The 27386-nt window shown below is 45.7% G+C and overlaps 1 protein-coding gene across 8 annotated transcripts in view; it reads left to right on the top strand.

Moving 5' to 3' along the window:
- TSPAN18 (tetraspanin 18) overlaps positions 1-27325 on the top strand; it is a 152059-nt gene extending 124734 nt beyond the window's left edge. For 6 of the 8 annotated variants that reach the window (XM_035550109.2, XM_035550113.2, XM_035550108.2 and 3 more), the window contains 8 exons: positions 3988-4077; positions 7738-7829; positions 8584-8778; positions 14143-14217; positions 18916-19014; positions 20149-20328; positions 22852-22935; positions 23860-27325. In XM_035550109.2, the coding sequence (XP_035406002.1) occupies positions 7767-7829; positions 8584-8778; positions 14143-14217; positions 18916-19014; positions 20149-20328; positions 22852-22935; positions 23860-23907 (744 nt within the window). In that variant the 5' untranslated portion in view covers positions 3988-4077; positions 7738-7766 and the 3' untranslated portion in view covers positions 23908-27325. Of the gene's footprint in view, positions 1-3987; positions 4078-6611; positions 6723-7737; positions 7830-8583; positions 8779-14142; positions 14218-18915; positions 19015-20148; positions 20329-22851; positions 22936-23859 lie in introns of all 8 variants that reach the window. The other 2 variants (XM_035550114.2, XM_035550115.2) reach the window with 1 other exon arrangement.
- Positions 27326-27386: the final 61 nt, after the last annotated feature.

Genomic DNA, 27386 nt, shown 5'->3' with positions numbered 1-27386 from the left:
AGGTGACATGGTCCAGTTGTCCAGAGTGCTTTGCTTGGCCAGAAAACTTAGGGTAGTCGTAACAGCAGCTCAGATTCATTTAAACACCATCCCCAGCCTCGTGCGATTGTAGCATTATAAAAGCCAATCTGGTTGTTGTTTTAAGGTATAAGATGTAGCAGGGCTTTGCTCGCTAAACTGTACTGAGGAATTAAATGCTCTCAGGCAATGCACCTTGTTCACTCCAGTGTTGCATGGTAAGACAGTCAGCATTGGTAAATGGGCCCATATTACAGTAGCATTAGCATTTTAATGCAACTAAAGAGGAGGTAGATTGACTGTAATTTAGTATCTAGTTGCATGGCCTTGTGCAGGTCCCCTCGTCGCAGCTCCGCAGGGGCCGATTGTAGTTGCACAGTGCACTTTGGGATCTAATTGGATTTACATGCGGTAATGGAGTCGTGTCACAGCAATGACTCTGCTATGTAAGCACTATGAAATTCCAGTGCAATTAGTTATTTATTTAGAAGCTGTAGTTGCAGGATAACACGTGGGGCTGACAGCTTGTGCCAAGCTCCAGTTCAGGAGTAGTAAATGTTTTACCTTCTTCTGAAGCTGTTGCACAGGAATGATGTTAAACAGAGCCTGCTTCTGCGGAGACATTTCTCCTCACCCTGTAGCAGAAAAGCTGTGACCTGTTGCAGAGATCCCCCAGCATGTGACTTCTGTGACTTCTGTCTTCAGCTTCTCCTTTAAACTGTTAGGACATTAAACTGTTGGAGAGTGTCCAGAGGAGGGCGACGAAGATGGTGAAGGGCATAGAGGGGAAGACATATGAGGAGCGGCTGAGGTCACTGGGCCTGTTCAGCCTGGAGAAGAGGAGGCTGAGCGGGGACCTCATCGCAGTCTACAACTTCCTCGCAAGAGGGAGTGGAGAGGCAGATGACCTATTCTCTGTTATTACCAGTGACAGGACCCGTGGGAACGGTGTTAAGCTGAGGCAGGGGAAGGTTAGGCTGGACATCAGGAAGAGGTTCTTCACCGAGAGGGTGGTCGCACACTGGAACAGGCTCCCCAGGGAAGCAGTCGCTGCACCAAGCCTGTCTGAATTTAAGAAGCGATTGGACTGTGCGCTTAGTCACATGGTCTAAACTTTTGGGCAGACCTGTGCGGTGCCAGGAGTTGGACTTGATGATCCTTATGGGTCCCTTCCAACTCGGGATATTCTATGATTCTTTGACTGAATATATGGGCTGGCATGCGTTTCTGTTTCTCTAGATCCTGCAAATATGGTGAGCAAAGGGGTCTGGTAATAGCTAGGGGCACTCCTGAAGCAGGATATCCATAAGCCATTCTTTGGTTGTCTTCCTGCACTGGTTAACGTACAGGAGACCGGATTTCTCTCCAAAACCAGATGGATGTTTCCCCCTCTCACACCCCCGCTCATTTCTTTCTTGCCTTGCAACCCGCTGACTACATCAGCTGGCTTTTGCCTCCTCTCTATTTGCTCTGGCTCTCCAGCTCGGTTCCGTGCAGCGGGAGCCAGGAGCTGAGCCGCTTTTCCTTCATCAAAGCCCGCTCCCCACAAAGGGCTGCTCTGAAGGTGGCGAAGGCGAGGAGAAGCCATCTCTTTCCAAGGAGGCTTGCTGCAGCAGAGGCAGGATGACGTGTGCCAGACGCAGCTGCCCGGCCAGCTGAGGCAGCGTGGCCTGCACGCGCCCGGCCCGAGGAAGGAGGCTTGGCCTCGGCCCTAGCTCCAGCTTCCCCCGTGTTTCCCCAGCGACTGTAATTAAAGGCATCAGCTTTCTCAGGTCACAATTAGGCACGGTGGTTTTGCACTTTCTGCAGTTCTCCCTAATGACAAAATTGTAGCTATTAACCGAAGAGAGTCTGTTTGGCAGGGACTTCCTCCCCTTTAGGGCCATAGAGTAAGATGGAGAATTGCTATTGTTTGGCACCAGACATGCTCTTTCATCCCTTCTGACACAGCACCTGCTGGTACCTACTGAAGCATTTAAGCTCTTCCTCTCTGTGGTGCTGTAATTTCTTTTAAAATATTGTGACTTAAGAGGAATAATAAAAAAAAAAAAATTCCTCTCCCACGCAGACCTTTGAGGGCTTGTATGGATGTAATTATATGCACACGCAGTAGGAGCAGGAATCCTATCATTCTGGTTATTTTCCTAATGATAGGTTTATATAGCACAGTGTCATTTCTGCTTTAAAGTTAGAGCCATCTTCTCATGGCAGCAGCTGTCCCAGGGCAGAGGCATTGCAGGGTAGGACAACTGAAGAAACTGTCACTCAACTGCACATGCAAAACACAGTACAAAGCGTTCCCCAAACAAAAGAAAAAAGAGGCAAGGGTGGGCAGTGGGCTCTGAGTGTCTAAAAGTGTCACTGCCCCTCTTTTGTGGGGCAGTGACAGTGGCTCTTGTCCCAGCTGCAGCCTCTGCAAGCCCCTCTCCAGAGGTTTCTGCGTCTGCTGCAGCCATCTCGGCTGGTCCCGTGGCACCCTCTGACACCTGCATGCACCAGTTTGAATGTGGTGTGGATTTGGGGCTGTCTTCCTTCACATTGTTGTGAAGGGGCTGCTCGGTAGGTACCCGAAGGACTTGGCAGTGGAGATGGGGCAGTTGGCTGAGGTGTTTGCACCCTGCAGGTTTCCCAAGGAGAGCCATCCCTGCTCATCATTCAGAGATGTAGGTCCACCGTGACAAAGGACATAAAATAAGAGGGATTAAAGCAAACCCAAAGCTCTGTGAATATTCATTAAATGTTTTATATTGTACTAGCTTCAGCCACCTTGAAACTCTTTGTTCGCTTCCTGCCAACAACAAATGATAGACTTTTGCTCACAGAAGTCTTAATGGGAGGCAATTTTCAAAGGCGCATTCACAAATGTTTGTGGAAAACAGATGTTAAATACACCCTATCCAAAAATCACGCTGAAATTCTGGCACGCTCGTTCCGTGAGGGAGCAGGGCGAGACCCAGGTGACCTATCTGATGGCTCACAGCTAAGCAGGGGCTTCAGATTATCTGTGAGCATTCAAAACCGGTTTGAGGAGGATGAATTATTCTCTTGCAGGGCATAGCAACCCTACGTGAACATCAGACCCTTGTGGCTCGAGGCGCTATTGGAGTAGCTCAAGGCTGCCCCTTCCCCTCGGGCCCTGCGCCATGGAGCTGTGGTGGTCGGACAGGCCGAAAAAACAGCGGAGAGGGGGCCGAGACAAAGCACCAGTCAAACAGGCACGCTCTGCGTGCTGGTCTGTGGTCTCACCTCATCTTAGGTGAAGACTGTCATTAGCACTGTGCAGGCAGAAATTAAAAGGGTACGTTTGCTGAGAAAATTGTTGCTGTTAGCTCAAGGGCAGCGTCGGTCTGCACCCGGGGCCCTCCGCCGGCACCAGTTTATCTCTGAGTCTTCGGGCAGGCGGTGCTGCGGCTTCACGGCTCCTCTCTCGCTGCTCCACAGGCAGTGGAAATGAGGCAGAGGGAGGGGAAATAGTTTGCTCGACTTCGTGTGAGAGATGGCAGGGAAGACAAGGGAGAGCGCCCAGCGTCTCAGGCCGTCACTCCTTACGGCTGTGCTGTGCCTCCCAAAGACACATTCCATCTCCATTCCTCTGCCTTTTCCATTTTCCCAGTAAATGGGCTGTAAAGTCACAGCAGATTAAAGTTTGTCTAAACCTCCTATAAAATATTGAAGGTGCAGCTGCTATTAATCTAGCACTGTTGTGGTATGAGGTGCATATGCAATGGGACTATAGATTTACATGTGGTCTGTGGGCATTCGAAACACCCCAAACGTTGTTAAAGAGATTCTGAGGAATCAGATCCCTCACTGGGTATTAAAAGCTCTTCATTAGTGCTAATGTACACTAAATTAAGGTGGAAATTAGACCGAGCATATTCATCAGGATGGTGTGTTTTAATAAATTGTGTATTTAACATGATTGTATTTTATTCAGTTCTGCAGTAATTGCATGTTTTTCTATTACAGGGCAAGCTTGGCAACAAAGAGATATATGGGACACACAGACGATTAAAGACTAGAAAAGACACTCTGCGACAAGTCCCAAGATTTGCAAAGGTGAACCTTGTTTATGGTTCTTTCTTTCTGCATCTCAAATGCTTTCTCTGTGTCTCTGTCAGGGCTGGTTAGGTGTAGCTGTGGTGTGCAGGAGTGGGGTAAGAAGTGCACAGCTCATCTGCTGTCATGTCACCTGTGAGGTGTACTTTGGCAAGTGATCCCTCTTCAGTCTCCCAGTTAAATCTGCCCGTATCTCTGTTCTGTCTAGAGGGGCAGACTGTGTGGAAGTCATACTCTGAGAGGGTTTTCTGGAAGGCACCATCTGTTAGATAAGTTCTGTTAGCAGACTCCACCGCTGTGGTTTAAAAGGAGTTAGATACTGCTTGCAGATATTGAACATAGAACTGCTTGCCTCCGTGAAAGAAGGGAAGCAGCCTGAGCCAAGTCTCCATACCTTCAAGCCAAGGGGTGTGTGCCGTGTTGGTGGGGAGAACTTCAAATATACCTTCTGCTTTTACTTGGTTGCACTGTGTGTAAAATACGAGAGTAGGTGTGAGTTAGCAGCATTTGTTCCTCAAGCCATTGGCTAATATTTTGGAGGAGATGCAGCAGGATTGGTTCTCAGGTCTTTATGTAAGCAATGGGATCAGTTCAATGGACGAGGTCTTCATGCATGATGAAGGCAAGGAGATACTTATGTGAGAAGAAGAAATACATGGACAATGTGATAGAAGATAAGAGATTGAAAAAGTGGTTTGTGTGAGGGTTGGACAAGGTGACCTCTAGAGGTCTCTTCCAGTCTTCGTTATGCTGTGATTTCTATCAAGTTGCAGAAACTGAGAGACTCTGATGAGCCATCAGGCAAGTGCACAGTGTCTGAATTGTATGTGGAAAATGGTTCACACAGTTGTCTTTGTAGAGGGTAGGAGTAGTAATGGTATGGAAGAAGCAAGAATTGAGGCTGGTGATGATAAGGTGCTTCTGAGAGTTTTGATAGACTGCCACATCTGAGGAATGTTCTTGTTCCTTTTGCCACAAGGTAACTTGGATGCTTTTTGAACAGATGTTGTGAAAAATCTTTTCTCAGTGAGGGTGGTCAAACATTGGAAGAGGTGCCATGGAGACTGGGATATCTCAGCCCTTGGAGATACTCAAAACGTAACGAAATGTGACCCTGAGCAGCCTGCTCTAACTTTGAAGTTGGAACAAGCCCTGGAATTGGCCCAGGTTGGAGGCAGTGGGTGTTGTACTCGGTGACATCCAGAGGTCCTATCCAACCTACATTTTTCTGTGATTTCATCGCCAAAGCAAAGGTGAAGGAGCAATTGAAGGGAAACTGCAAGTTTCAGTCCAGTGTGAAAGGGATTTGGGGGTAGAGGGAAATTTCAGTGGTAGCAAGGAGAAACATGTAAGTGGTTTTCAGGGGAATGGTTGAGCAGCTGCCTTTAGATATGAGAAGTTCAAGGTAGCTTCAAGGCGTGCAAAAATGAATGTCAGAAGGAAGGAAATAAATGGTGGTTGGAGGACAAAAAAATGCATTGCCTTGAAAAACTAGACTTTATTCCTAACTGATTAGAGCAGCTGGGGCATGTTTCCTGGCTACACTGCCGGGGTTTTTAGCCTCCCCATCACTTGCCAGATAAAATTCATATTAGGGGGAAAATGTTGAATAAGCTGCCTAAGAGAAAGTAGAACATTTATAGCTACATTTCAGACAAAAACAAATGCATCTCATATGTCTCACAGGTCTGAGATAGGACAAGCCAGGGAAAGCATCTGTCAGCCGCTGTCTTCTGCAGTTCTCACTGTTAATGTTTGCTTAGCATTAAATGTCTCCTGCAGAGGAGAACTTAATCTGTCACAAATTTGAGGCCTGGAGGAGGGGAGAGATGATATTTTTAAAGGGTAGATTAAGACGTATGCATTCAGATTTTATCTCACTTGCATCAGTGTGCAATAAGAGTAACTTAAAAAAAATTTGCCTTTTTTTGTATGGCTTAAAAGTGGAAGGAAAAAGCAGCTCTGTGGGTCAGGATTGTCCTTTCACGTTCATTATTTTTTTCCTTGCAGACTGTGATCAGAGATATTTTCAGCTAATTAGTAAAGCAGCAGTTGCCACAAATGGTTTAGTAATGACATTGTAAGGAACATTATTTGCATTTTGTTTGTATTGTTTGTAAATAGCATTCGTTATATACCCTTCCAAGTCAGGAGCACTACTACTTGTATGAACTAGATGGTAACGCATTGCAGGTACGCTGAAGTGGTTGAGCTCTGACTTGAAACAGTTGTAAGTGCTGTGTAAGAGGTCATATTATGCTTTTGATTGATCTGCCCTGTTTTAATCGGCGCAGTCAAAGGATCCAGATGGTGAGCTTTCATGTGCTGTTTGGGGATCTGTGTGCTCAGATGAAATTGGAAGGGGTTCATCCTGCTGCTACGTGTGGGTCTCTCCGAGCTGTAAGTTCCGGTACTGACAAAGACACTCAGGGCTCCCAGTTCTCAGATCCGATCAGTGGGTTGGCATTTTTTGAACGTTTGTGTTCAGCTCTTACGATGTGAATCTCTGACGAGCTCTGTTCCTGGCTTCCCAGCCCAGGCCTCGTGCTGTCGCCGGTGACACGCTTCATTTGAACATCCTGAGCTGGAGGGCTTGCAGGATTTGTGAGCCCACTAGGAGTGTTCCCGGCTTGAAGCACAGCACGGTGAGCTGGGTTGCACTTATTTGTTTTGCTGTGTGAAGCATGGTGATTTTAGAAATCACAAATCTGAGCCCAGCAGCGCCACTGGGAACAATTTCTGGCCCAGGTAAACAAGGGAGCCCTCGCTTGTCAAAGCTGAGTGTGTATTTGTTTCTGCTGCTCCCAGGTTACTGAGGCTGCATGACCCTGCCAGCCCTGGCAGTGATGTTTTCAGGACCTGACTGCTCAGTAGCTGAGCTGGTGAAAACCTTGTATAATTTCTGTTTTATTCTTTTGAGTGGATCGAATGTACTTTGCTAACATCATATAATTGGATGTAGGTCTGTTTTGGGGAAGGCATTTGCTGTGGTGAAGGGGGAAGAGCTGGGTTAAGAAGCATGCAGGCTTTGGGAGGGCTTCTCTAGAGAGCTTAGCAAAATTGTGCCTCTGTGTTTGCATGTGTAAGCGTCCATCTGTGCAAGGTGCAGTGACTGCATTAGCTTCTGTTTCTGTGAAAGTTTTACTATTTTATGTATTCGTTTGTCCCTGTAGGGTGCTTGGTGATATAATTTCATATTGGGACACATTTTTTTAAACAGCAAGCTTTTGGGGGCAGAAACTTTCTTCTAATGTAACCTTACCTAGTGAAAATTTGTTGCTGCTTTTCCATTACAAGTACTGTCCTAAGCAGTTTGTGGTCTAACTCAGGTGTATCAAGATTCAAAAATGACATTTTTTTCCCTGTGATTAAAAGCTTCCCAGCCCAGCTCCTCTAACCCTCTAAATGTTTCCCTGAAACATTTTTCTGCTCTTTCTTCTCTTGCAACCTTCCTCTTCCCATCTGCATTCTCCTCTACACCTGGAAGAATGCAAAGGGAATTACCAGTGAACTTTCTCTCTTATTAGCCTGCTCTATGGTACCCTGTTCAGCTAAGAAATGAGCCCTTCTGTACAATGAACTCCACAGGGTCTGGGGGCAATACAAATGGAAATTATCCTATGTCATTCAGTGTGCTAAGGGAACGCTGGTGTTTTGCAGGAAGAATTGGATCAAGCAGCCTGAAGACCATGGAGGGAGACTGTCTGAGCTGCATGAAGTACCTGATGTTTCTTTTCAATTTCTTTATATTTGTAAGTATTTGGAATCTACTTTCTGTCCTGCATCCTCCTGTTCCCAGCAGCCTGCTACTCCCCAACAAAATACACTGTAATTTAGTAAAGTTGCCAAAAGATGCCCTCAGCTTTGCACCAGCAATCACCAAGGGTTTTTTTATGGCAGCCAAAGATGCTCAGACATTCAGCAAGGCAGCACAGCAGTCCCTGTTGTCTGAGTTATGGCTGTCCTTGGCAAGGGACACCAGTGGGAAAGCTCTAACTACTGGTGTATGTGGTCTAACCTTGAATGGCAGAAGAGGTTTTGACTAGGAAACAGTTATTATCGTACCACACGTAGGGTCGTTCTTGGTGACCCGTGTTGCTGTTGCCTTTGGCAGTAAGGGTGGGAGCACCCAGCCAATCTGCTCAGAGTGGGGCAAGGCATCCCGTGTCGGGGAGGGTTCTCGTGTGCTGCTTCGCTGGTCTGTCCCCTGCAGACGTGGCAGCAACTTGAGATGTGATCTTTCAGCGTTAGGCTGGGAGTCAACAGTTGGTAGAGTGAAGTGTCGAGAAAGAAATGTGCTTTTGCTGCAAATGTTTCATTTAGTTAGCAAGAGACACTAAGAGCAGCATGTCAGCAGTCACCTGCTCAGCAGATAATGTATGTCACAGAGAAACACAGATTCTCCAGAACACCTCTGATCAAAAGATACTACTGAACCCAGTCTTCCCACAGCAGTTGCTTACGTTGACCTGCCTCCCTCTTTCTTCTCTCGTTGTGCCATGACAGCTGGGAGGAGCGTGCCTGCTGGGAGTTGGGATCTGGGTCATTGTGGATCCAACAGGTTTTCGAGAGATAGTGGCTGCCAACCCTCTGCTCTTCACCGGAGCGTACATCATGCTGGCTATGGGAGCGATGCTCTTCCTGCTGGGTTTCCTCGGCTGCTGCGGTGCCATCCGTGAGAACAAATGCCTCCTCCTTTTTGTAAGTGTCCTTGCACCTTCTGTTGGCCTTTTGGTGTTTCCCAAGAATGGGGGAGACTTTTTCATTGAATAGATGATGCTGTGATAAGTGCGTGAATGGATGTCCGTTATTGTAGCCATTATTGCCTTAGATATTAAATAGACTTAGGACACTTTTACTAGTGAGGCAGAGAATTTGCTTCTTCCCTGCACCAGGCTTGAGTCCAGTGGGTGTGGAGTCTGGGAGCATATTTTGACTTTGTTTTGTCTCAAAAAAATATCTTTTTAGTTTTTTTAACTTTTATAAAATGACCAAAAATGATTCGCTCTTGTCCATCTGTCCATCCAAAACCCTCAGCTCCACCCGTAGATTACTTCCTCACTGGTTCAAAAAAAAAAAAAAAAAAAAAAAAAAAAAAGCAGAGAACCCGTAGAGTGGAACATCTGTGTAATGGAGCCCCCCATGTCAGCAAAAATGCCCAGCTCAGAACTGGCTGACAGCATTGCATTGCAGTTCTCAATACGTGGTCACTCTTTTATGCAGTCTACTTTGCTCCTAAAATGAACCACATTTGTGATTTTCAGGCAATTTTCCCCTTGAATGATAGGGTTACATTTCAGCCCATGTGGTCATCACGTAATGTTTACAAAGAGCTAGCCACTAAAATAAGTCTTTTTTGACCTCTGCCATAAATTCTGATACTACAGGGTTTCCAGCCGTTATCTCTTAGCAGAAGACATTGCCAATTATGTGTCAAAACACAAAGCTCTATAGTTTTATTTCTCACTTTTGTCAAATGTGACCTTTTGTTTCTCCCTCTGAGTCTGTTGGTTTGTTTTTATTTATGTTTGTTTAAGTCTCCCTTTTACAGTGTTTTGTTATGATTGTATCTTGCACAGCTGCTTCACAGTGTGAAACAGGCTTGTCTCTTAACAGTACAGGAAAGTCCACTTTTTTTAAAAAGAAAAACGTTTTTTTTTTCTTTGAGATCAGCCCGGCTCCACTGAGATAAATTCTCTCTGGCACTTTGCTTGCCCACCCCTTGAATTCATGACCTGCACATGAGAACCCTTCTCCGGAAGCCATTGTGGGTTTGATCTCTAGTAACTCATCTCAGAAGTAAATCAGAAAACTAAATATATCGCTTGTGAAGTCAGGGAAATCTACCTAAAGGAATCTCATAAAATGTGAAGAGTCAGGCCCAATGAGCCTGATGTTACGCCAGAGCCTGTCCCAATCAGATTAAAAACTAGCAGTTATGTTTAACTACCGAGTATGTTTAAGTATGAGAAATACTGTTTGAAAATGAATGAGAAACAAATATTTTCAATTTGGACCACATAAACTGCATACAGATTGAGGAATCTGGCTGGAAAAGGGACTTCTGATCCATGCTCTTTCCTGATTTAGCATCACTGAAGTCAGTAGTGTTACACCACAGTTTGAGTGTTCCTCCAGGTGTTTTAGTTATATTCCAGTGCACTCAATTTTGTGGTTATTACTTTTCTGACTCATAGAAGTAATTCCGAGCCCTGCTGCTTTATTTATTTATTTTTATTTTTATTTTATACTTGGAATGTGAGAAATATATGGGCTGGAAGTAATGCCTGGGACTAGCAGGAACTCAAAAAATAATCACTGGATGAGGAATTGGCACTCCAGCCTGAGCAGGGCTTATGGTGTCAAAGTCAACTCTTGTAACCTGCCATCCCTTGTCCAGTAGCAGCAAAGCATTTGCACAAAGACTTGTGCTGATACCAAATGAGCAGAAATATTTTGCTCGTTTCTGCTTTTTTGGGGCCACACCAGCTGACCTTAAAAAGCATGAAAGATCTGTGAAAGCAGAAGTCTGATGGGAGTAAGTTTCAGGCATAGGAAAGGCAAACCATTCATGAGCCTATGCCAGCGAGACTGGAAATACTGTTGCGGAACTGAGAGTGTTAGGCTTTAGAGGTGGTGCTTGGGGAGAAGTTGCCTGATCAAATCAAGTCCGCTTACAAAGTTGTTAAAGAATTGATGAGCCAGAGCTGCTCAAGTGAGATTTCACAGTGATGCATAATGTATATCTGAAGCTTGCGGTCTAAATGTAAATAGAGGATAGGAGGGACGAGACAGATGCACACACGCATGTTCTCTAAGTTCTGGCTTCTGTATTTGCAAGGCGATTTATTTTACCTTAAGCTGCTTGTCTTTTGAGGAAAAAACAACACCCCACCACCACCACCACCACTGAAAAATCACTGTGGAGCCTAGCATGTTGCCTTAAGCACAAGGCTGTGAAGTGTTTCTAGGTTTCCCAGCGTTTGAACCTGACTCACAAAAAGCAACAAACATTGTGTTCTAAACTGAAGACTGACTGAATTCTGGATTGTCCTAAAGACCCTATGGCTGCAAAAGAACACCATAAAAATCAGAATCCAGAATGCTGGTGAATGTACAAAAAATAACGTGCAAATATAAATATATTTTTTCATTTTGACACGATTGAATTCAAGTCTGCAACAAGAACAGTCTGTGTTAGCTTGATTTGGCTTAGTTGTGAGTGCAAAGAGTTCTGCGCTCTTGTAAAATAGATGCAGTAGCCCCTAAAACTTTTCAGCATGAAAATGTGTGTTCTTTGGGTTAAAGGACAGTGGCTGCTCTTTCCAGAACAGCTTTGCTGAAACTGGAATGGCAGATGTGCTGCGAAAAACAAACGTGAAATGCTGATTTGTGGAAACTTCTGACAAATGGAGAGCCATCACCAGGAGCTGAGGCAAGGTTTTTGACCAAAATAGGAGACACCACTTCCAAGGATGTTCAGGCCCTCACCTTGGATGAAGATGGTACCTGTATTCAAGTGCTGGGTCTCAGGCATGAACTTAAATGTGAGGCTGCTGTGTCCCATACACTGCACTGACCAAGTGGCTGTTTAGTGCTCTCATATATCAATAATTGCTTAATTTAATTCTGGGAGACAAAACATAATAAGCAGATTTAGCCCTTCCTTAAAATGCAGAATGAGAGCAAGTTCTGAAACACTGATGATCCATCTCCTTTTTCTCATCAGCCCTAATGGCTGCTCATGTTTTTTCTACAGTAACTATTTCAAATCTGTAATGGTAATGCAGACTACACAATGTAAGTGTAAATCAGTTTGGGAATGATAATGAAGCTTATCAGACAGAATCTGGGAATGGCTGCTTCCACTTCTGCACAGACCTGTGCTGGAGCTCGGGTGAATGTGTGTCTCCTAGTAATCAGTAAATGAAATGCAATTAGCAAGGTGATGGGATTAATCACTTGATCACCACCTTAGACCTCTTAGTGACTATGCTGAGATCCCTTGATGGGTGATGATGCGGATTTGCAAAGCGTGGTTCATCCTCATCACTTGTTCTTTGCCCTCCTATGGTGAAATTAAAAACAGAACAGTCTCTGAGCAGGAAAAAAAGAAGCCATACGTAAAACTCTAGCAGTAAGAATAAATTATCGTTAACTAGTTCAGCAAATCAAGCCACGGCATTCTGTTAGCAGCCTGAAGTCCCTGTCCATCTGACTCGTCTTGTTTGTCATTTGAGCCTGGGAACCTTTTCTTTTGTTTCCATTGCAGAGGCAGGAAGACAAATGGGACAGGGTAGTGTGTGCATTTTTCCAGTGGGGAAAAATCACTTACAGCTCTGATAATTGACACCGAAAGAACATTTTCACGTTTCAATTAGGTGGTCTGAATTTTCTCTCCATTACCAGAATACATGGTGCTCAGCATTCCAGACATCGTTTATAAATCATTGCTTGGGGATCTTAATAGTACTTCTGGCCCCATCTGCCTTCCTTCTGTTTCAGAAGGACCTTCAATAGCCTTCTTATACAGGAAAAAAAAAAAAAAAAAGAAAAATCAGATTACTTTTGTGTTTATTTCTACTTGTTGCTTCACCCACTTTGATTGGTAACTTGTACCAGATGTTTGTTACCTTACATATGATGCGGTCTTACTGGATTCTCCATTCACATGGAGCCAAAACCTGACATCATTTCCAAATGGTCACTCAGTCTGGTAAAGTCATCTTCGAGCCTGTGGTCTAATTCTTGGGATCCTTAAATTTTAGAAGGATCTCAACTGATGTTCAAATGGTAATGTCTTTGTGTGACTGTAGGAACATAAACCATGTCCATCTAGTTCAGACTTACCTCAAACGTAGTATTTTGTCTCCAACAACGGGACTAAGTGTCATTTCAGGAGAGAGGTGAGCCGAGCCACTTTCAGCTCTGTTCCTCTCAGTTCCTCAGCACCACACTTATCTGTTTGAAGCATGTTAGAGGATGCATCTCTGCCTGTTTGCTTCAGTGTTTGTTATGGGCTGAACCAGCATCAAACCGCTGTGAGGCGTTGGTGTAACTGAGAATCAGTCCTAAAGAGAGTTTGAATCGTGAGCTCTTTGACATCAGCAAGTGCTTGCCTGCCCTGTGAGATATGTCCCATTCAACACGCTTTTCTTTTCCAAGTTGTACCTCAGGTGGGCCAGCTTTCTGTGCTGCCTCTGGGCAGGAGGTCCCAGCGCTCATCCTGGGCAGGAAACTCCACAGCACCTGAGGGATCTTGGCAAAAAAGGCCCTGGGGACGCTTCCCTCCCAGCACAGCATCAATCTCTGTGGGGATGAGGCCTCCTAGGTCTGATTGACTTCTGTGGGGTGCGTGAGGAAGGCACGGTGAATCGTTCTGGCCTGGTAACAGGAGAACAGCGGCTGAGTGACTGATGTACCTAACTCAGTGCAACCCCGTTGTGTGGAGGGAGATGCTGTTAACCAAGGCTGATTTTCTCCTGAAATGGAGAATGCTCCAAAAAGAGTCCATTTTTGGTCATAGGTGTAACTATTTTGGTAACTGCCTCCTTCCACATGAAATGAGCCATGGTTATATTACAGGACAGCTGTTTATGTTGTGGTGAGCAGGGGTGTGCGTGTGTAGGTTTGTGCATGTGATGGGCTACCTGCATCAATTCCCCTCACTGTGTCAGGACAGTTTAACCCTATATGAGCATCTACACAATCATATAACCTTTTCCATCAAAGTAGGCTTTCCTGTTTTAACCTGATGCAGATTTATCAGGGGATGATAAGGATCCTTAGCAGATAAGCCTTATCTGCTTTACGCATTAGAACAAGCCAAAACGTGCTGTGAGCTCCCATGTCCTGTGATATGATCAGAGGAGGGGCTGTGACTGCCCCAGGTTGTCTCGTAGTTTTGTGTTTTTTGTTTTTTTTTTTTTTTTTAATTGGCAGGAAAATAAATTTCCTCAGTTATATTTTCCATGTCTTTGGTGACTTGCAAAACCTTGTGTTCCTAATGCCTATTGCATGCATATAATGGTATGTCTCTTTTTTTCTGTATCTTCTCTCTTGTAGTTCTTCATGTTTATTTTGTTAATCTTCCTGGCGGAGCTCTCAGCTGCAATCCTGGCTTTTATCTTCAGAGAAAATGTAAGTATCCTATGGTGGGCAAAATATGAACCCCAGTGGGATTGTATCCAGCTGGAGCGTGGTGTTCGGATGGTGGCTGATAGTGACTGTTTGTTTCAAATGCCAACAAACCTGCTTCATTGCTATCTTCAGGCTGCAGAACTGCCAGCAAGCCAGTGAATGCTAACTAGTCTAGCATGTGCAAGGTGGATGGTGTATGTAAAAAGATATATATGCTGGGGGACCACTTAAGTCCTGGAGTTTTCAGTCTTCTTGGTTCTTTCACAGCCAAACCAAGTGCATGCTCCATCAGGGAGAAGCTTTATAATAAAGTTAAGGTTAAAAGTACTGTTTTCTTTTTTCAATATAGCATATGTTTCATATTAATATTAGTAGTGAAACCGCCCGTTTCCCCAGAAGAGCCAATGCTTGCTCTGTCTGCTGTGCTAAAAACTCTCTTGTGCATCTTTTAATATTTGTTCTTGAATTTTCATCTTCTGATACTTGCCAGATTCCTCTCAGTGCTGCTTGTAAGATATGCCCCCTAGCCTGCTCTGACCAAGTCTCCCCATGTCCCTTTTTGAGTCTCATCAATGCTTCTCTTGCACGTTGCCTTGCTTACAAATTTCTAATCCCTCTCTCCACAGCTTTATATGGTGTAGCCTTTCTCTACACTGCTCCTGTGCATATAATTATATGCCAATCATCCCCCCATGCTAGTAGTAAGTGTCACCTCATTGTTTCTCAAACCTGCAGGAGTCTCTGCATTTTTTCCACATCCCCACATGCAAGAAGAGCCTGACTGAAGTAGGTCTGTCCTTCTCAAGGCAGCCCATCTTTGAAATACGACTCTGAGTGATGGCAGTGACAAAACATCAGCTAGTGATGGTGGTCACTAGTTAGTGACTGTTAGTTTTTATCTTGTTTGTTTGGCATCTGCCAGCAGTAAGAGAACTTAAAGGGCATTTCCTGTATTGATTGTCACAGAGGTGTAGCATGAGCAACTAAGGACCTTTTAAAATGATGATACGATTTTGATTTTCTTGAGCCAGGATATACTTTTAGTTTTATTCACATTAAGAGATTTTGGTAAGCAAAGAATCAACACTTACAAAGCTCACGGCAAAACAGTCCGGTGTTTGTACAGTAGGATGGTCTGGGGAGAGGTAGTGGGAGAATTTTTTTCCGCTTTATAAGCTGGTGGTCTTTTGTCTTTGCATTGGATTTGAACAGTGGGGAAAAAACGTCACTTTGTACACAGTGTGGGCGCCCCATTACAGCCTAGGCTTTGAGACCATGCCTTTGTGGGAATAGTTACAGCTCTGTAAATAGGCTGCAGCCCGGGGGGTCTGGTGTGTTCTGGTCATTACAGCTCTGCTGTTAGGAGCTCTGAGGGAATTCCTTTGGTACAGCACAAGCAGCAGACCGCACACGTAGAAACGCCTCGCGCCCCTGTGCTGCCCTGCAGGCCCAGGTACGATCTTCACAGAGGGGAGATAACGCACTGCCTGGTGAGCCAGGTTTGTGAGGAGCTTAGGAAAGGCACAAGAAACAAAATGTGTCCTGTGTGTGGGATGGCTGTGCCTTCTTCCCTCAGCCACGAGAGTCCTGCAGAGCATCGGGATCTTCCATTCCCTGGCAGCCGTGGGATGTGCGGGGACGTGGTACTCACCAGATAAGATCGCAGTGGTTATTCTAGACTTCTGTGACATTTGGTGATGGTTTGTGCGGCAAAGCTTGCAGGGGAGCAAGCTATTCTGCTGTCTTCCCTGAGCTTGTCTCGTTTGCATCACCAGCTTCCCACTCTGTCAGAATGACTGACAGAAAAGGCAGAAATGGGAAGAAATGCAGAATGTCAGGATCCCAACATAGCTGGAGATAGCTCTACACAGAAGTTAAACTCAGTCTGAAAATTCTTGTTGTTTGTCCGCTCTTAAGGTTTCTTCTGAACAAAAAACTTGTTTTGCTGTTGCTGTATATTTTGGTGGTAGTTCCTCTGGCTGGGTAACTACTTGCAGCTAATTTTGCTGTTATCTTTGGGTTAGCCGGATGGCTGGGCAGAATGCCTGTGGGGTGATCTCCCAGTGACCCTGTGTCAGGAAGAAGTCTTCACAGTAGTCATTTAAAGTCAGGTTCAGATGTGCTTTTCTCTTCCCTGTGAAACAAGAAGTTACTTTCAAGGCTTGCAGTGGTAAGTGCACATCTGGGCAACTGACATTTCCTGGAAGTCTACCAGGTTCAATGATGGTCATTGCACCAGTCCCTGTGGCTGTAGCTACGCTGGGTGTAGAAAATGAGACAAAAGAAAAGGGCATGCTCTGTCTGCTCACTTTCCAGATAATGTTTGGTGCAGTTTTTCTCTTGTATGGTTTTACGTGCAAACTAGCTCCCCAACACACAGCAGGGTTAAATTATTAATAGCTGTGGGAGTAAAAGAAATTTAGACACAGAAGGAAAGGAGAAAAGAGATGTTTGCTGTTGAGATTGGACGTGAGAGGAAGAGTCAGTGAAGCACAGCGTGGTGGTGACTTCATTCACTGGTAGTCACTTCATGCACTGGTGTGTAAATATACGTGCTGTTTCTGTACGGGAGATGTTCTCCCCTGAACAGCTAGGAAGGAACACGACTGAATGGCTCTTTATTGCTCGTGGCTGTGGCTGATACATCTGCTTTGTCAGAAGCGTGTGTGGAAGATCTCATTTTATTACTAGGTCCTTTTCTCCCTTCTGAACAGTGCTTGCACAGTACTCCAGTGTGCACAGACTTGGCTTCGACAACAAGGGGACCGTGGACATGCGTGTAGGACCGTCTTACTGACTGTTGTCCTCCTTTGTCAGCAATTTTTTAACAGAATAAAGACACTTCTGCTGATCGATTTTTAACGTTTTTCTGAACTTCAGATGCTCAGGACAAACAGTTTAAGAACAATGAAATGGAATCAGTTATTTTCCTGGCAGACTTACCCTTCCAGCACTAGGCTTTGTTTTGGGCCAAGTCTCGTAAAAATCTCACACAAACTCTGAACAATTTCCTCTGGGATTGCTGCTGTCAAAATAAAGGTTTCACTTTATATTTAAATGACTCTTTTGTTTTAGACCCGGCCAAAGGCAGCCGGCTGGGATTATTACCAACTGTAATATCAGTTTCAAAGTCTGTGCTTCAGAAACAGACAAGCATCAGAAAAATGTGCTGCTGTCTCTGCAGGCGCGGATGCTGGGTGGGTAAAGTATGCAGAGAGGGAAGGAAACGAGAAGACTGAGGGCACGTTTCTGCGTCTTCAAGCCTAGTCTCCCCTTAGTGCACCAAATTCCCAAAGGAAAATGCCAGTCCTCTATGATCCTCTGGTATTTGAATATTTTTGGAAGCAAAAAAAAGAGTTAAAATGTGCGTCTTACAAAAAAAAAAAAAGTGATTTAGGAACTATCTCATTAAAAGGTAGTGAGATTTAGGTCCCTATGCCATACAAGTTTTTGTGACAAAGTTTTACCCAGTGTCGATGTAGTCATTAAGTTATGCCTTAGTTTGTATCTGTAAAAGAGAAATCAATATTAAGTGGTGCTCTGGGTCTTTTAAAGAATGACCACAGACTTCTTGGTTCTCCTTAAGTTTTGTGATATAGTTACAAAGGAAACAGCCAAGTTTGTGCTTGTGCTTTTGTGCCCACCCCATACATCTCATGCATATGTATGTGTATGTGTGGTATTTCACGTTGCATATCAAGAACCTGAAACCAACTCATTGCAGATGCACTAACACATACTGCTACACTGTGTGAACAACAGGAAAAAGGGAAAAAGGAAAAAAAAAAAAAAAAAAGAGGAAAAAAAAAAACCTCTCTCTTGAGCAGCTTAATTCCCAATCCTGCATGTGTGTAACACTGAAGCTTTGCACTGGCATAGAGATTGTGCCTGTGTAGATCACAACTCAGAAGGTATTTTAGCCAAGGGCCCACACAAGTCAAGGCCTATTGGGAGCCTGAAAAGGGGATTCCTTGAAGTGTTCATCCTGAAGTGATAGAAAGGGCCCAAGATTGAATCAAAGTATTCAATTTAACGAGACTATTAAGTTTGAATATTTACTAGTCCCCCAGAGAGTGATCCTATGTAAATGTAATTTCAAGGTGTCTAACTTTTTGAGGAGAGTCTGAGCAGAAATGTTGGCTTGGTTTTTCTATTTTACTATAAATGTAAACAGGAGTAAATGAAATTCCATTAGTTTTTATTGCTGACCTTAGGAAAAAATGTTTAAATTATCTAAACACTGGAAATATAAAGGGGATTTTTTTTTTTCTTCCCATGTGTGGGTGAGTTTAGATAATCTAAAGCATTGTCAGGGAAATGGTCTTTTTTCTGATTTGTAAGTTGACTTGAACATTTCATATGAATTCCATGTGTTTTAATTCATTTTCATTCCCAGCAAGTTTGGTATTAGGGCTTGATTCTTCTTTCTCACACATGGAGTTCCCCTGATGCTAGTAGGAAGGTAACTGGTTTGAAATGAAAAGTGAGGGGAAAATCATGCCTTGATTGCAGACCTTGAGTAGTATAGTAAGTTAAGATACTATTTGGATGTGGATTTGAAGATCTCTCTAAAATCTGTTTTAGTCTTATGTTAATTTATGAAATGCTTTTAAATAACCCTGAATATTAAAAGATGTGATTTAAAGAGAGAAGTTGGCAGTAACCCTTTGCATTTCTGCCTGTCTCTGTGTGTTCCAGTTGACGAGAGAGTTTTTCACCAAGGAGCTGAAGAAGCATTACCTGAGGAACAATGACACGGATGTCTTCTCTGCCACCTGGAACTCTGTTATGATCACGGTAAGTCAGGCCACGCCAGCCCCATGCTGCTGGTGGTCAGCTATCAGTGCTGTGCTCAGCCAGCACCCTCAGCTCGCCTGGGTGTTCAGCCTGCTCCAACCACTCCGTTGTGTCAAGCACAGCACCAGGGTTTGTGGTGGCAGTGGTGGGACAAAGGTGACAATTCCTCTGGCGGCCAGGCTTTCTCGACATGAGCTGCCATTGGTACTGTTCCCAGTTCACAAAGCTAGAACTAGTGCTAACTAATGGTTTCTTACTACAGCCTGTTAAATGAGTTGGTAGGCGACAGATGAGGCAGGGGTATGCCTAATGGAATATTTTCAAAGTAGAAATATTTGCAATCAAAATTGACTTTGTTATTACAGTCCTAATCAGGCGGGTTAAAGATTGGCTGTGTTATTGGAATTGGAATTTTTCTTATCTACTACAAGTTGTTCCTTCCTGTCTGCTGCAAGAAGTTGTGTGTGCTTGTGTTTGTGTGTACACACGTGAACTTTGGGCTCAGTACAGCCCACGTTATATCTGTTCAAGAATGAAGAATAAGATGTCAGGCTCTGCAGATGAAAAGTCAATTTTAATCTTATAAGAAAAAGATGATTGCTGCCCTTCATGCTGATTCAGGATTTTAATGAAGACATTTCCTTTTGCTGACTGAAAGGAGACAGACTATGACTTGAATCCTTAAAAAGGACCTGACTTGAATTCTAAAAAGGGAGCTTTCTTGGATCACCTAGCAGTGCCTTTGAACAGCAACAATCCTGACCATTAGCTGTGGGAGAACGGGCAGTCGGGAGCCTGGATTGTACTGTTGACTCTTTTACAGACTTGCTGGGTGATCTCAAGCAAGTCATTCTGGATGTGCTCCAAAGCCCTGTGTAGATCATGGCAATATTCCCAGCGGTACCTTAGAGTCTACAGTGTGACATGGGAACAGTGGGACTTTATAAAGAGGCTTTGATGAAACAGAAGCTCCAAGGTACAAGCATAACCCACTTCTTTGGAAACAGCAATTGTTTTGTCTCTGCTTTGACTAAAGCTTTGATCCCTGCAAAAATAGGTCTTTGGGAGAATTCTGGTATCTCTTTTCAGGGCAAAGCATAAACCATCTTCCTTTTTTTCCATGCCTCTCTCTAGTTTGCCTGCTGTGGAGTGAATGGACCAGAAGATTTTGAAGCTGTTCCCCATCTTCCAAACTCCTCTTTTGAAGAGGCAACACCAGAGGCTTGTTGCCAGCGAGAACTCCAGAGCCGGGAAGGGATGTTTGTTAACAAGGAAGCCTGCCTCACAGGCATCGAGAGATTTCAGAACCGACAGGTAAGGGGAGCCAAATGCCAGGAAAAGGAGTTGTGGGAGCTGTGGGTGGGTAGTGAAGATAGCAGGTTGTGCCATTCTGACTGCAGGTCAGCTTGCAACTGTGCTTACACTGATAACAGCTTTTGAAGTCATGGATATATCTGATTCTGAAAATCCCCCTTCATTGTGTGGACTGCTAAGTCCATGCTGTGCTGTATCAGCAGAAATAATGGAAATTTTCCCAGGGGATTAAGAGGTGGGGTAGAAGTTTATGTCAAGCTTTACTGTGGCTCTGAAGGCTAGTACTGTCTCTGAGAGGAAGTCAATTGGCAAGCCAGCACAGGTCAGTGACGATGGGATGAATTTGGCTCTTGTAGGCCATGGTAGGGGCTCCAGTTTAGTTCACAAAGACTACTCATCAACACCATATTCAACTAAGAGATTGAGGGTTAAACAGCCACAGAAAACCATGTCTGCTTCCCAAGGAAGAGAAGTGTTGGAAAGCTGTGTTTCTCTGCCCTTTTACTGATTACAGTAAAAAGAGGGCTTTTCTTTGAACAGGTCTCTTGACTTAGCAATTCTTTTCTATGCTAGACTAGAACAAGGCAATTCAGAGTAAAGTCGTTGACACTGATACCACCAGCCGTGTTTCTTTATATTTTCCCCAAGACCTAAAGTTTCAGAAACTTTCTAGCAAAGTTCTTGACTGTGTTCATCTCGGCATTCACAAGTCAGCTGAACTCTGTACTGACTGCGTGTCTAAGCCTCCTTTTCTCTCCAGACTAAGCAGCGGTCCTCTTTTCAGCACATGAAAGCAGATTGTGAAAGGGAGTAAAGGAGTTTGGAAGCAGCGCATGAGCTGTTCCTTGTCTGGCAGCTGGAAACGGTTGGCAAAGGCACTCTGGGTGAGAGATCATAGCAGACAGCACCATACTGCATCTGCCAGGTCTGATTGCCACGAATAGACAGGGAAGAGAGAGAGAGAAGGAGAGATGACAAACAGCAGGGGGGAGAAAGAAATGCATTTTGAGAAACAGGGATAAAGCTGATTTAAAAAAGAAAAAAAAAAAAAAAGCTTTCCCTAAGCAGTAATGCTGAGGCCTAACACTTCTACGGCAAGAGTTTTTCTGTGAGCCCTTGTCACTACAGTGTCTTGCTGGGAGAAGCTGTGTGCACAGAAAGTGTCACCAAGTGCACAGCAAGGCATTTATATAAAATGGGGGAACTGTTGCTGGCTCTGTTCAGGCATTGCTGGAGCAAAGTCAGGCTCTTGGGAAACCGTGCTGGCAGGGCAGTGCTGGACACGTTTGTGCTCACCCCGTTCTTACCCAGCTGAGCAGGGCATGCTGAAAGTTGGTTTAAGGTTGGAGTTCAACAAGCACCCAGACGTTTTGTTGCTGCACTGGATGCTTCTTCACAAAAAATTGGGCTGGAAATATGACAGGAACAGAGCTGCAGCTGAGCAGCCTCATGGTGACAAAAGAGTGATTTTAATAGCTTGGCTACTGCCCCAAAATGCCCTTCAGTCCCTGGGGCTGTGTCATAAGTGGGTCCCCTCCGCGCTTTCCCTTGCTTTCCTCTGTGTTTCACTCCCGGTGAGTAGGGTCTGGGATGGACACCAGCATGTAAGTGTCATGCCATTTTTGCAATTCAGACATTTTCTTTTTGGGTGAAAGCACAATAGTCAGGTGAATGAAACATGCCAGATACATGGATGGGACTACACATCTATGTTTGCATGTGTAAGTGGACAGGAGAGGTACTTTTTACATTGGACGAACTCCAATCTACTTCTGTCTTTATACGTGACCTATTTGCAGATATTTGCTGGTGGGTTGGAATTCTAGGCTGGGAGAACTGAGGCCAGGATAAGCTGATGATTTCCAGAACCATCCTAAAAACTTTTCAGAGGATCTGCCTGCTGTTAATTGTGTGAGCAGTAACAAATGACATTAAAGATGATGGTAGCTCTGCTGCACAAATGGAAGGATTACAGCAGTGCATGGCCATGAGTTCTTCTATTCTCCTATATTCAGAAGATCAGCAAGTGTTCATCCATGCTCCTGCTGGGGGAAGGCACAGAGAAAAGGTCCCAGGGTGTGAAATAGCTGCTGGCTGTGACTGAAATACAAGTCAAGAATCTCTTGCCTTGGCTTTAAATAAATAGCCTGTATCCCTAGTCAGCCTCAGCTGCCTGTCATATGCCCAGAGGGCCCTTTCCTTTGTACTTAGTCTCTCCCCTCTGCAGATGAAATGTCTCTCCCCTGCTGCTCCCCTCTGTTCTGCAAGAAGTCACAATTCCTCTTGGTCAGTGAGGGCTTGTGTGTGTGGATTACTCCCATTCCACTGCAGCAAAACCTTCCCCTCCCTGCCACTGTCACGCTGGTTCCTGCCCCCCTTGCTGCGGTGCTGGGCGGGGGAGTGAGAGGGAGCCATGCTTTTGGTTCCTGGATCTGACAGCACCTCTTGTACACATGAGGGCTGTGCTACGAGAGCAACGCAGTGCGCTGCTCCGTGTTTCTCACCATGTTTTGTCCTTCCTAGGGCTGCTACACCGTGATCCTGAACTCCTTTGAGACCTACGTGTACCTTGCAGGAGCCCTTGCCATCGGCGTGTTGGCCATCGAGGTACTGTTGTGTGATAAGGAAAACAAGCGGTGTCAGTGGATGTCCGGCTGCCAGGCAGGGAGCTGCTCCTGCAACCTGCGGACGGGTTATCAGCTTGTGCTTTTAATTGCCTAGGGAGAGACGGGCGCTTGGTCCCTTGCCACAAGAGGCAGGGAAATAACCTCTGCTGCAAGCCTGCAGTGCCGCCTCGTGTTGGCTCTGCCGCGGTTTGCAGCTGTGCCGCGCTGGTCGCAGAGGCTTTGGGGACCCCGCTGCCTGCCTCGGGACCTGACGTGATCTCTGTCCTCACTGCAGCAGCATCCCAGCAAGCTGACTGCTGTGTCACTTGGTTAATGTGTTTGAACTGTGCCTTTGCTTTAAAAGCTCAGTTTAGAGCCTGAAAATGTATTGGCTTAGGAGCATCTCCATTATCCAGCATTAGCATCTGGCTCTTTGCTGGTGTTTGTGCAGAACAGGCTTCCACCAGACAGGACCTTAGCCCAGGAGTGCTACCTGACAGCATGGCTGGGGCAAGGCCAGGTGTTTTCCCCAGTGCTACGTCTTGTGCAAAGGAAAGGGAGCTCGGCAGGGCCCCAGCAGCTCCCCACGAGTGCGCCCCTGCCCCTGGGCAGAGGCAGTGGAGCGCAGAGCTCCGCTGTGACACCAAGGGCAGCTTGGGAGTGAAACCAGGCTGCTGCTGCTGCAGCCAGAAGCAGTTCCAGTTGGAAGGGAGGGAATCCCCTGCAGGCAAAAAACATTTTCCCACAGCCTCCCCTGAGTGGTGGGAAGAGGCCTCTCGACACATCACATCACTGACTGCTGGGCAGGAGGGAGGGATGGGAATGGTCCTGGGGCTGGGGAGGGCTTTGCCGTTCTTCTCGAAGATGCAGCCGTTTCTTGTGGTTCTTCATTTTGGTTTTGCCCTCTTCTTTCCCCCCTTCCCAGCTGTTCGCCATGGTCTTTGCCATGTGTCTCTTCCGAGGGATCCAGTAAGAGGCGGCCTGTGAACCAACACATTCCCCACATGCTCAGAAGAAAGAAGGAAAATCAGAAGAAACAAAAACCTGAAAACATCCAAAAAACTTTATTTTTTTTAACAAAACGGGGTAGGGGGGAAAAAAGGAAAAAAAAAAAAAAAGAGGGTTGTAATATATGAATGACCAAAAGGATTGTACTTCAGGGGCTGGAACTTTGAGGTGATGTGCACTACACTGTACACCAGACCCTTGCCCAGAGCCACCCGCAGCAGCCGTGGAGCAAGAGCCCAGTGCAGCTGATTGCACTAACGAAGGACAGAGCCTGCAGAGGGGAGCGGGAGGAGGAGCACGACTGCCTCTCCCGCTTGTCAGCGCAAGGCTGTGCCTGCTGTTTGCAACTTTATCATGCTTTAGACACAAAGGACTGAAGAACAGCAACGCAGGGGCTGGATAAGGCAGCAGGTTGGCCGAAGTCTGTGACTGCCCAGGTGGGTTTGAAAACAAGTGGTGGTGGTGGCGGCTCCTCTAAGAAACAGGCAGTTGTTGCTTGCACGATTCTGGTTTTAATTCCCAGCCACAAAATGAAAACACACATGCTTCAGTGGAAGCTTTGCCCCTATCACCTGAAACTTGTCAGAGAAGTCAAACACTTCAGTGAGTCTGGCTTTTCTCTAGAGCCTCGAGCAGGGGCACAGTGGTCTCGCGTAGAAATGGGACTTGTCTAAGGCTGGCTGATGGTCAAGAATTTGGTGCCTACCTTTCCGTTTTTAGATTTACTGTTCGTTGTTGTGAAAAACAGAGCAAGTGGTTACCTGCTGTGTTCCCATCCCCTGGGAAAACTGGTGGCTCTCGTCAAGAGTAGCTGATACTGATGCCTTCCTGAGAAGGGGAGGAAATAGCGTTTAAACCTTGTCAGCCTTTGCCTTTCACTTTGTACTTGCAAAAAAATAGTTCGTGGTGCTGTTAGCATAGATACAGTGCAGTGGACTCCTACATGCTTTCCTGCCCCAAGGGGAGTTCCAGGCACGGTGCTGGATGGGAGAGGCTGAGGTTTGTCAGCCACTCCCCTGCTGCTTGCCTTAAATCGCCTTGGGGCGTCATTTCTGCTCAGGGGATTTCCCCTGAGGTTTTCCCATGGGCTCACAACGAAAGCATCAAGTCAGAGTTGTTTTAGCCTGTGTGTTAGTCGAGAGCATTTCCTCACTTGAGAAAGTTGTTATCTACCGATTTGCTTGGAAGTGAACTTGAGAAACGTGCCTGGGAGTGCGCATTGGTGGTCAGAGGCTGAGGTGGTGCTGAGGCCCCAGACTGTCTCTGAGAGCACTCTGTGCGGCCGAACCGCTCCGGCTGCTTCTCTGCTGTTGGTGACTGCTGACCCAAACAGGTCACGGCTTCCTCTCTTCTGGAAGCCTCAGCCCCTGTTGGCTTCGTTACTCAAGAGCTCGCTCCCTGACCTCAAACTCTTTGGTCCCCCCCCGAAGCACAGCGAGGCTGTTTTCTTGTTTAGCTGGGGCCTTTTCACAGTCGCAGATTGAGGAGTGCTTTTAGAGTTAAACCAGCCCCTCTGAGAGCTGTAACCACTGGCGAGGGTTACGGAGGGGGAAGGCAGCAGGGCTCCGCGTCCTTGGAGCCCTCCCAGGGGCACCGTGCCGATACACGTGCAGAGGCGGCAAGGCAGGGTGGCAAGCAGCTGAAAGACTGGTCCGTAGTAAACAAAGCTCCTGGCTAAATATCCAGGTTGGGGAATCGGGGGTACGAAGGAAGAGGAAGGAGGCGTGAGAGCTTTTCTAGGCTTCATTTGAGAACAACAATTTGCTCAGCAGCAGGAGAGGGCCCGGGCAGGAAGAGCAGCAGCCCCCCTGCACTGCCATGAGTATATTGCAGCAACGGAGTGAGGCCAGGAATGCTGAGTGGCCTCAGATGTTGCATTAAACCTCGCGGAAAGCTTTTCTGAACGATTTCCCTCTGGACCTGTTTTTAATGATGCATTTTAGCATTAAATTCTGGTCTGTTGTTTAATGAAGGAAAACAATTTTGCTAGCCAAAAAGCAGCAGTGTTTGTACCTGACAGCAGGTGCTGCTCTTAAGATAGGGAAAATCTGTTGCATATAGTGATCTTACAGGGAATGGGCCGCCAGGCGAGCCAAACTTGAACAGAGGAAAGCTTAGCTGTTCTGCTTCTGCCTCAGGAGCTAGTCAGTGATTGTTCTGGTAGAGCAATTCACAAAGGGGGAACAAAACCGTGAGCAGAGCTAGTAACTTGGATGGAGGTGAGCAAGAAAAGCAAAAATTGCCGCCCCATCACCCCTCCAGTTTGTTTTTGTGTTTTTCCTTTGAGCTTGTTTTGAGAAGTACTGGCTGTCTCAGGGCAGAGCCTGGAAGGAGAACACTGCGATTTATGCAGGGTGGGGGTTTGAAGTTAAAAAAACAAAATCAACACCCTTTTTTTCAAGACCTTTTCTTCATATGGGGGATTAACTCTCAGAGCAGCCAGTGCACTAAGGCATAAATATACGAGACTGAGGTAGGATTGCTGCAAGCTTATTTCTCCTTGGCTTTCCTAATTCTATACTATTTCCTCTGTTTTTTAGCTCTTTCACATCCCCTCTCTCCCTAAGGGCTGTCCCTCTGTCTTCAAAAGATCCTTCGTTCTTCTACTGTTCTGGCCTTTGCACAGTTGTTTCCCCTCTCTTACCTTGTCTGGTCCCCCTTCTGCTCTTTTCTGGATGAAGACTTCAACTCCTCTCTGCAGCTGGCTAGCGTGCCTCTGGGAACACAGCTTGAAACCAAAGCAAAGGCCAGGCAGCGCATCTTAAACAAGAGGTGGAAATTGCTGTAAAGATCCATGCAAATCTGAGAGGCCCTGTGGAAGTAGGTAACGGGCGGGAGGAATTTCTCCCAGGGGAATTTAATGAACAAGCAAGCCCAGAAACCAGACTCCTGTTGTACGGCAAAGCATGTAAATTAGTTGGTTTTGTCCAGTGGTTACGTGGCTGCCCCCTCTGTTGTACAGTAGCTTTTTCTCTTTTCAGAGCAGTAGGCAGGAGAAACAACTGTATTTTTGTATTTGTTTTTAACAGCTATTGGTGAGTTTGTTGGGAGCAGGGGCTCAAGCGAGAGTCACTGCTTGCTGGAGAGCTCTGGGTGGGCCAGGGACCAGAGGGAGCTGCTGGCTCCTTTGCTGTAGCACTGTGACCACAGCCCATGCACCTTGGATGTAATCCGTGGAGAGCAGTCTGTGCCTGCGAGCCCACAGCCCCTCTGCGCGCACCCCTGCCTCCCGGCTGTTATTTAATGCTCAAACGACCGTCACAAACGCCTGGGAAAGGGCTGCGTGTGAAATAATGATGTTTGAAATCTATTTTAAAAAACTGTAAATGTTCTTTTTATTAGATAGTGGAGCTTATTTATCCCGTATTCCCTACTGTAATGCTTTTTTTTTTATATTGAAAGGATTTTTTTTTTGGTAATATAAACTAGAACACAAGCCTGAAG

This window comes from Cygnus atratus, chromosome 5 (assembly GCF_013377495.2).
Source record: "Cygnus atratus isolate AKBS03 ecotype Queensland, Australia chromosome 5, CAtr_DNAZoo_HiC_assembly, whole genome shotgun sequence".
Classification (NCBI taxonomy): Eukaryota; Metazoa; Chordata; class Aves; order Anseriformes; family Anatidae; genus Cygnus; species Cygnus atratus.
This window is presented reverse-complemented; position numbering and strand designations above follow the sequence as displayed.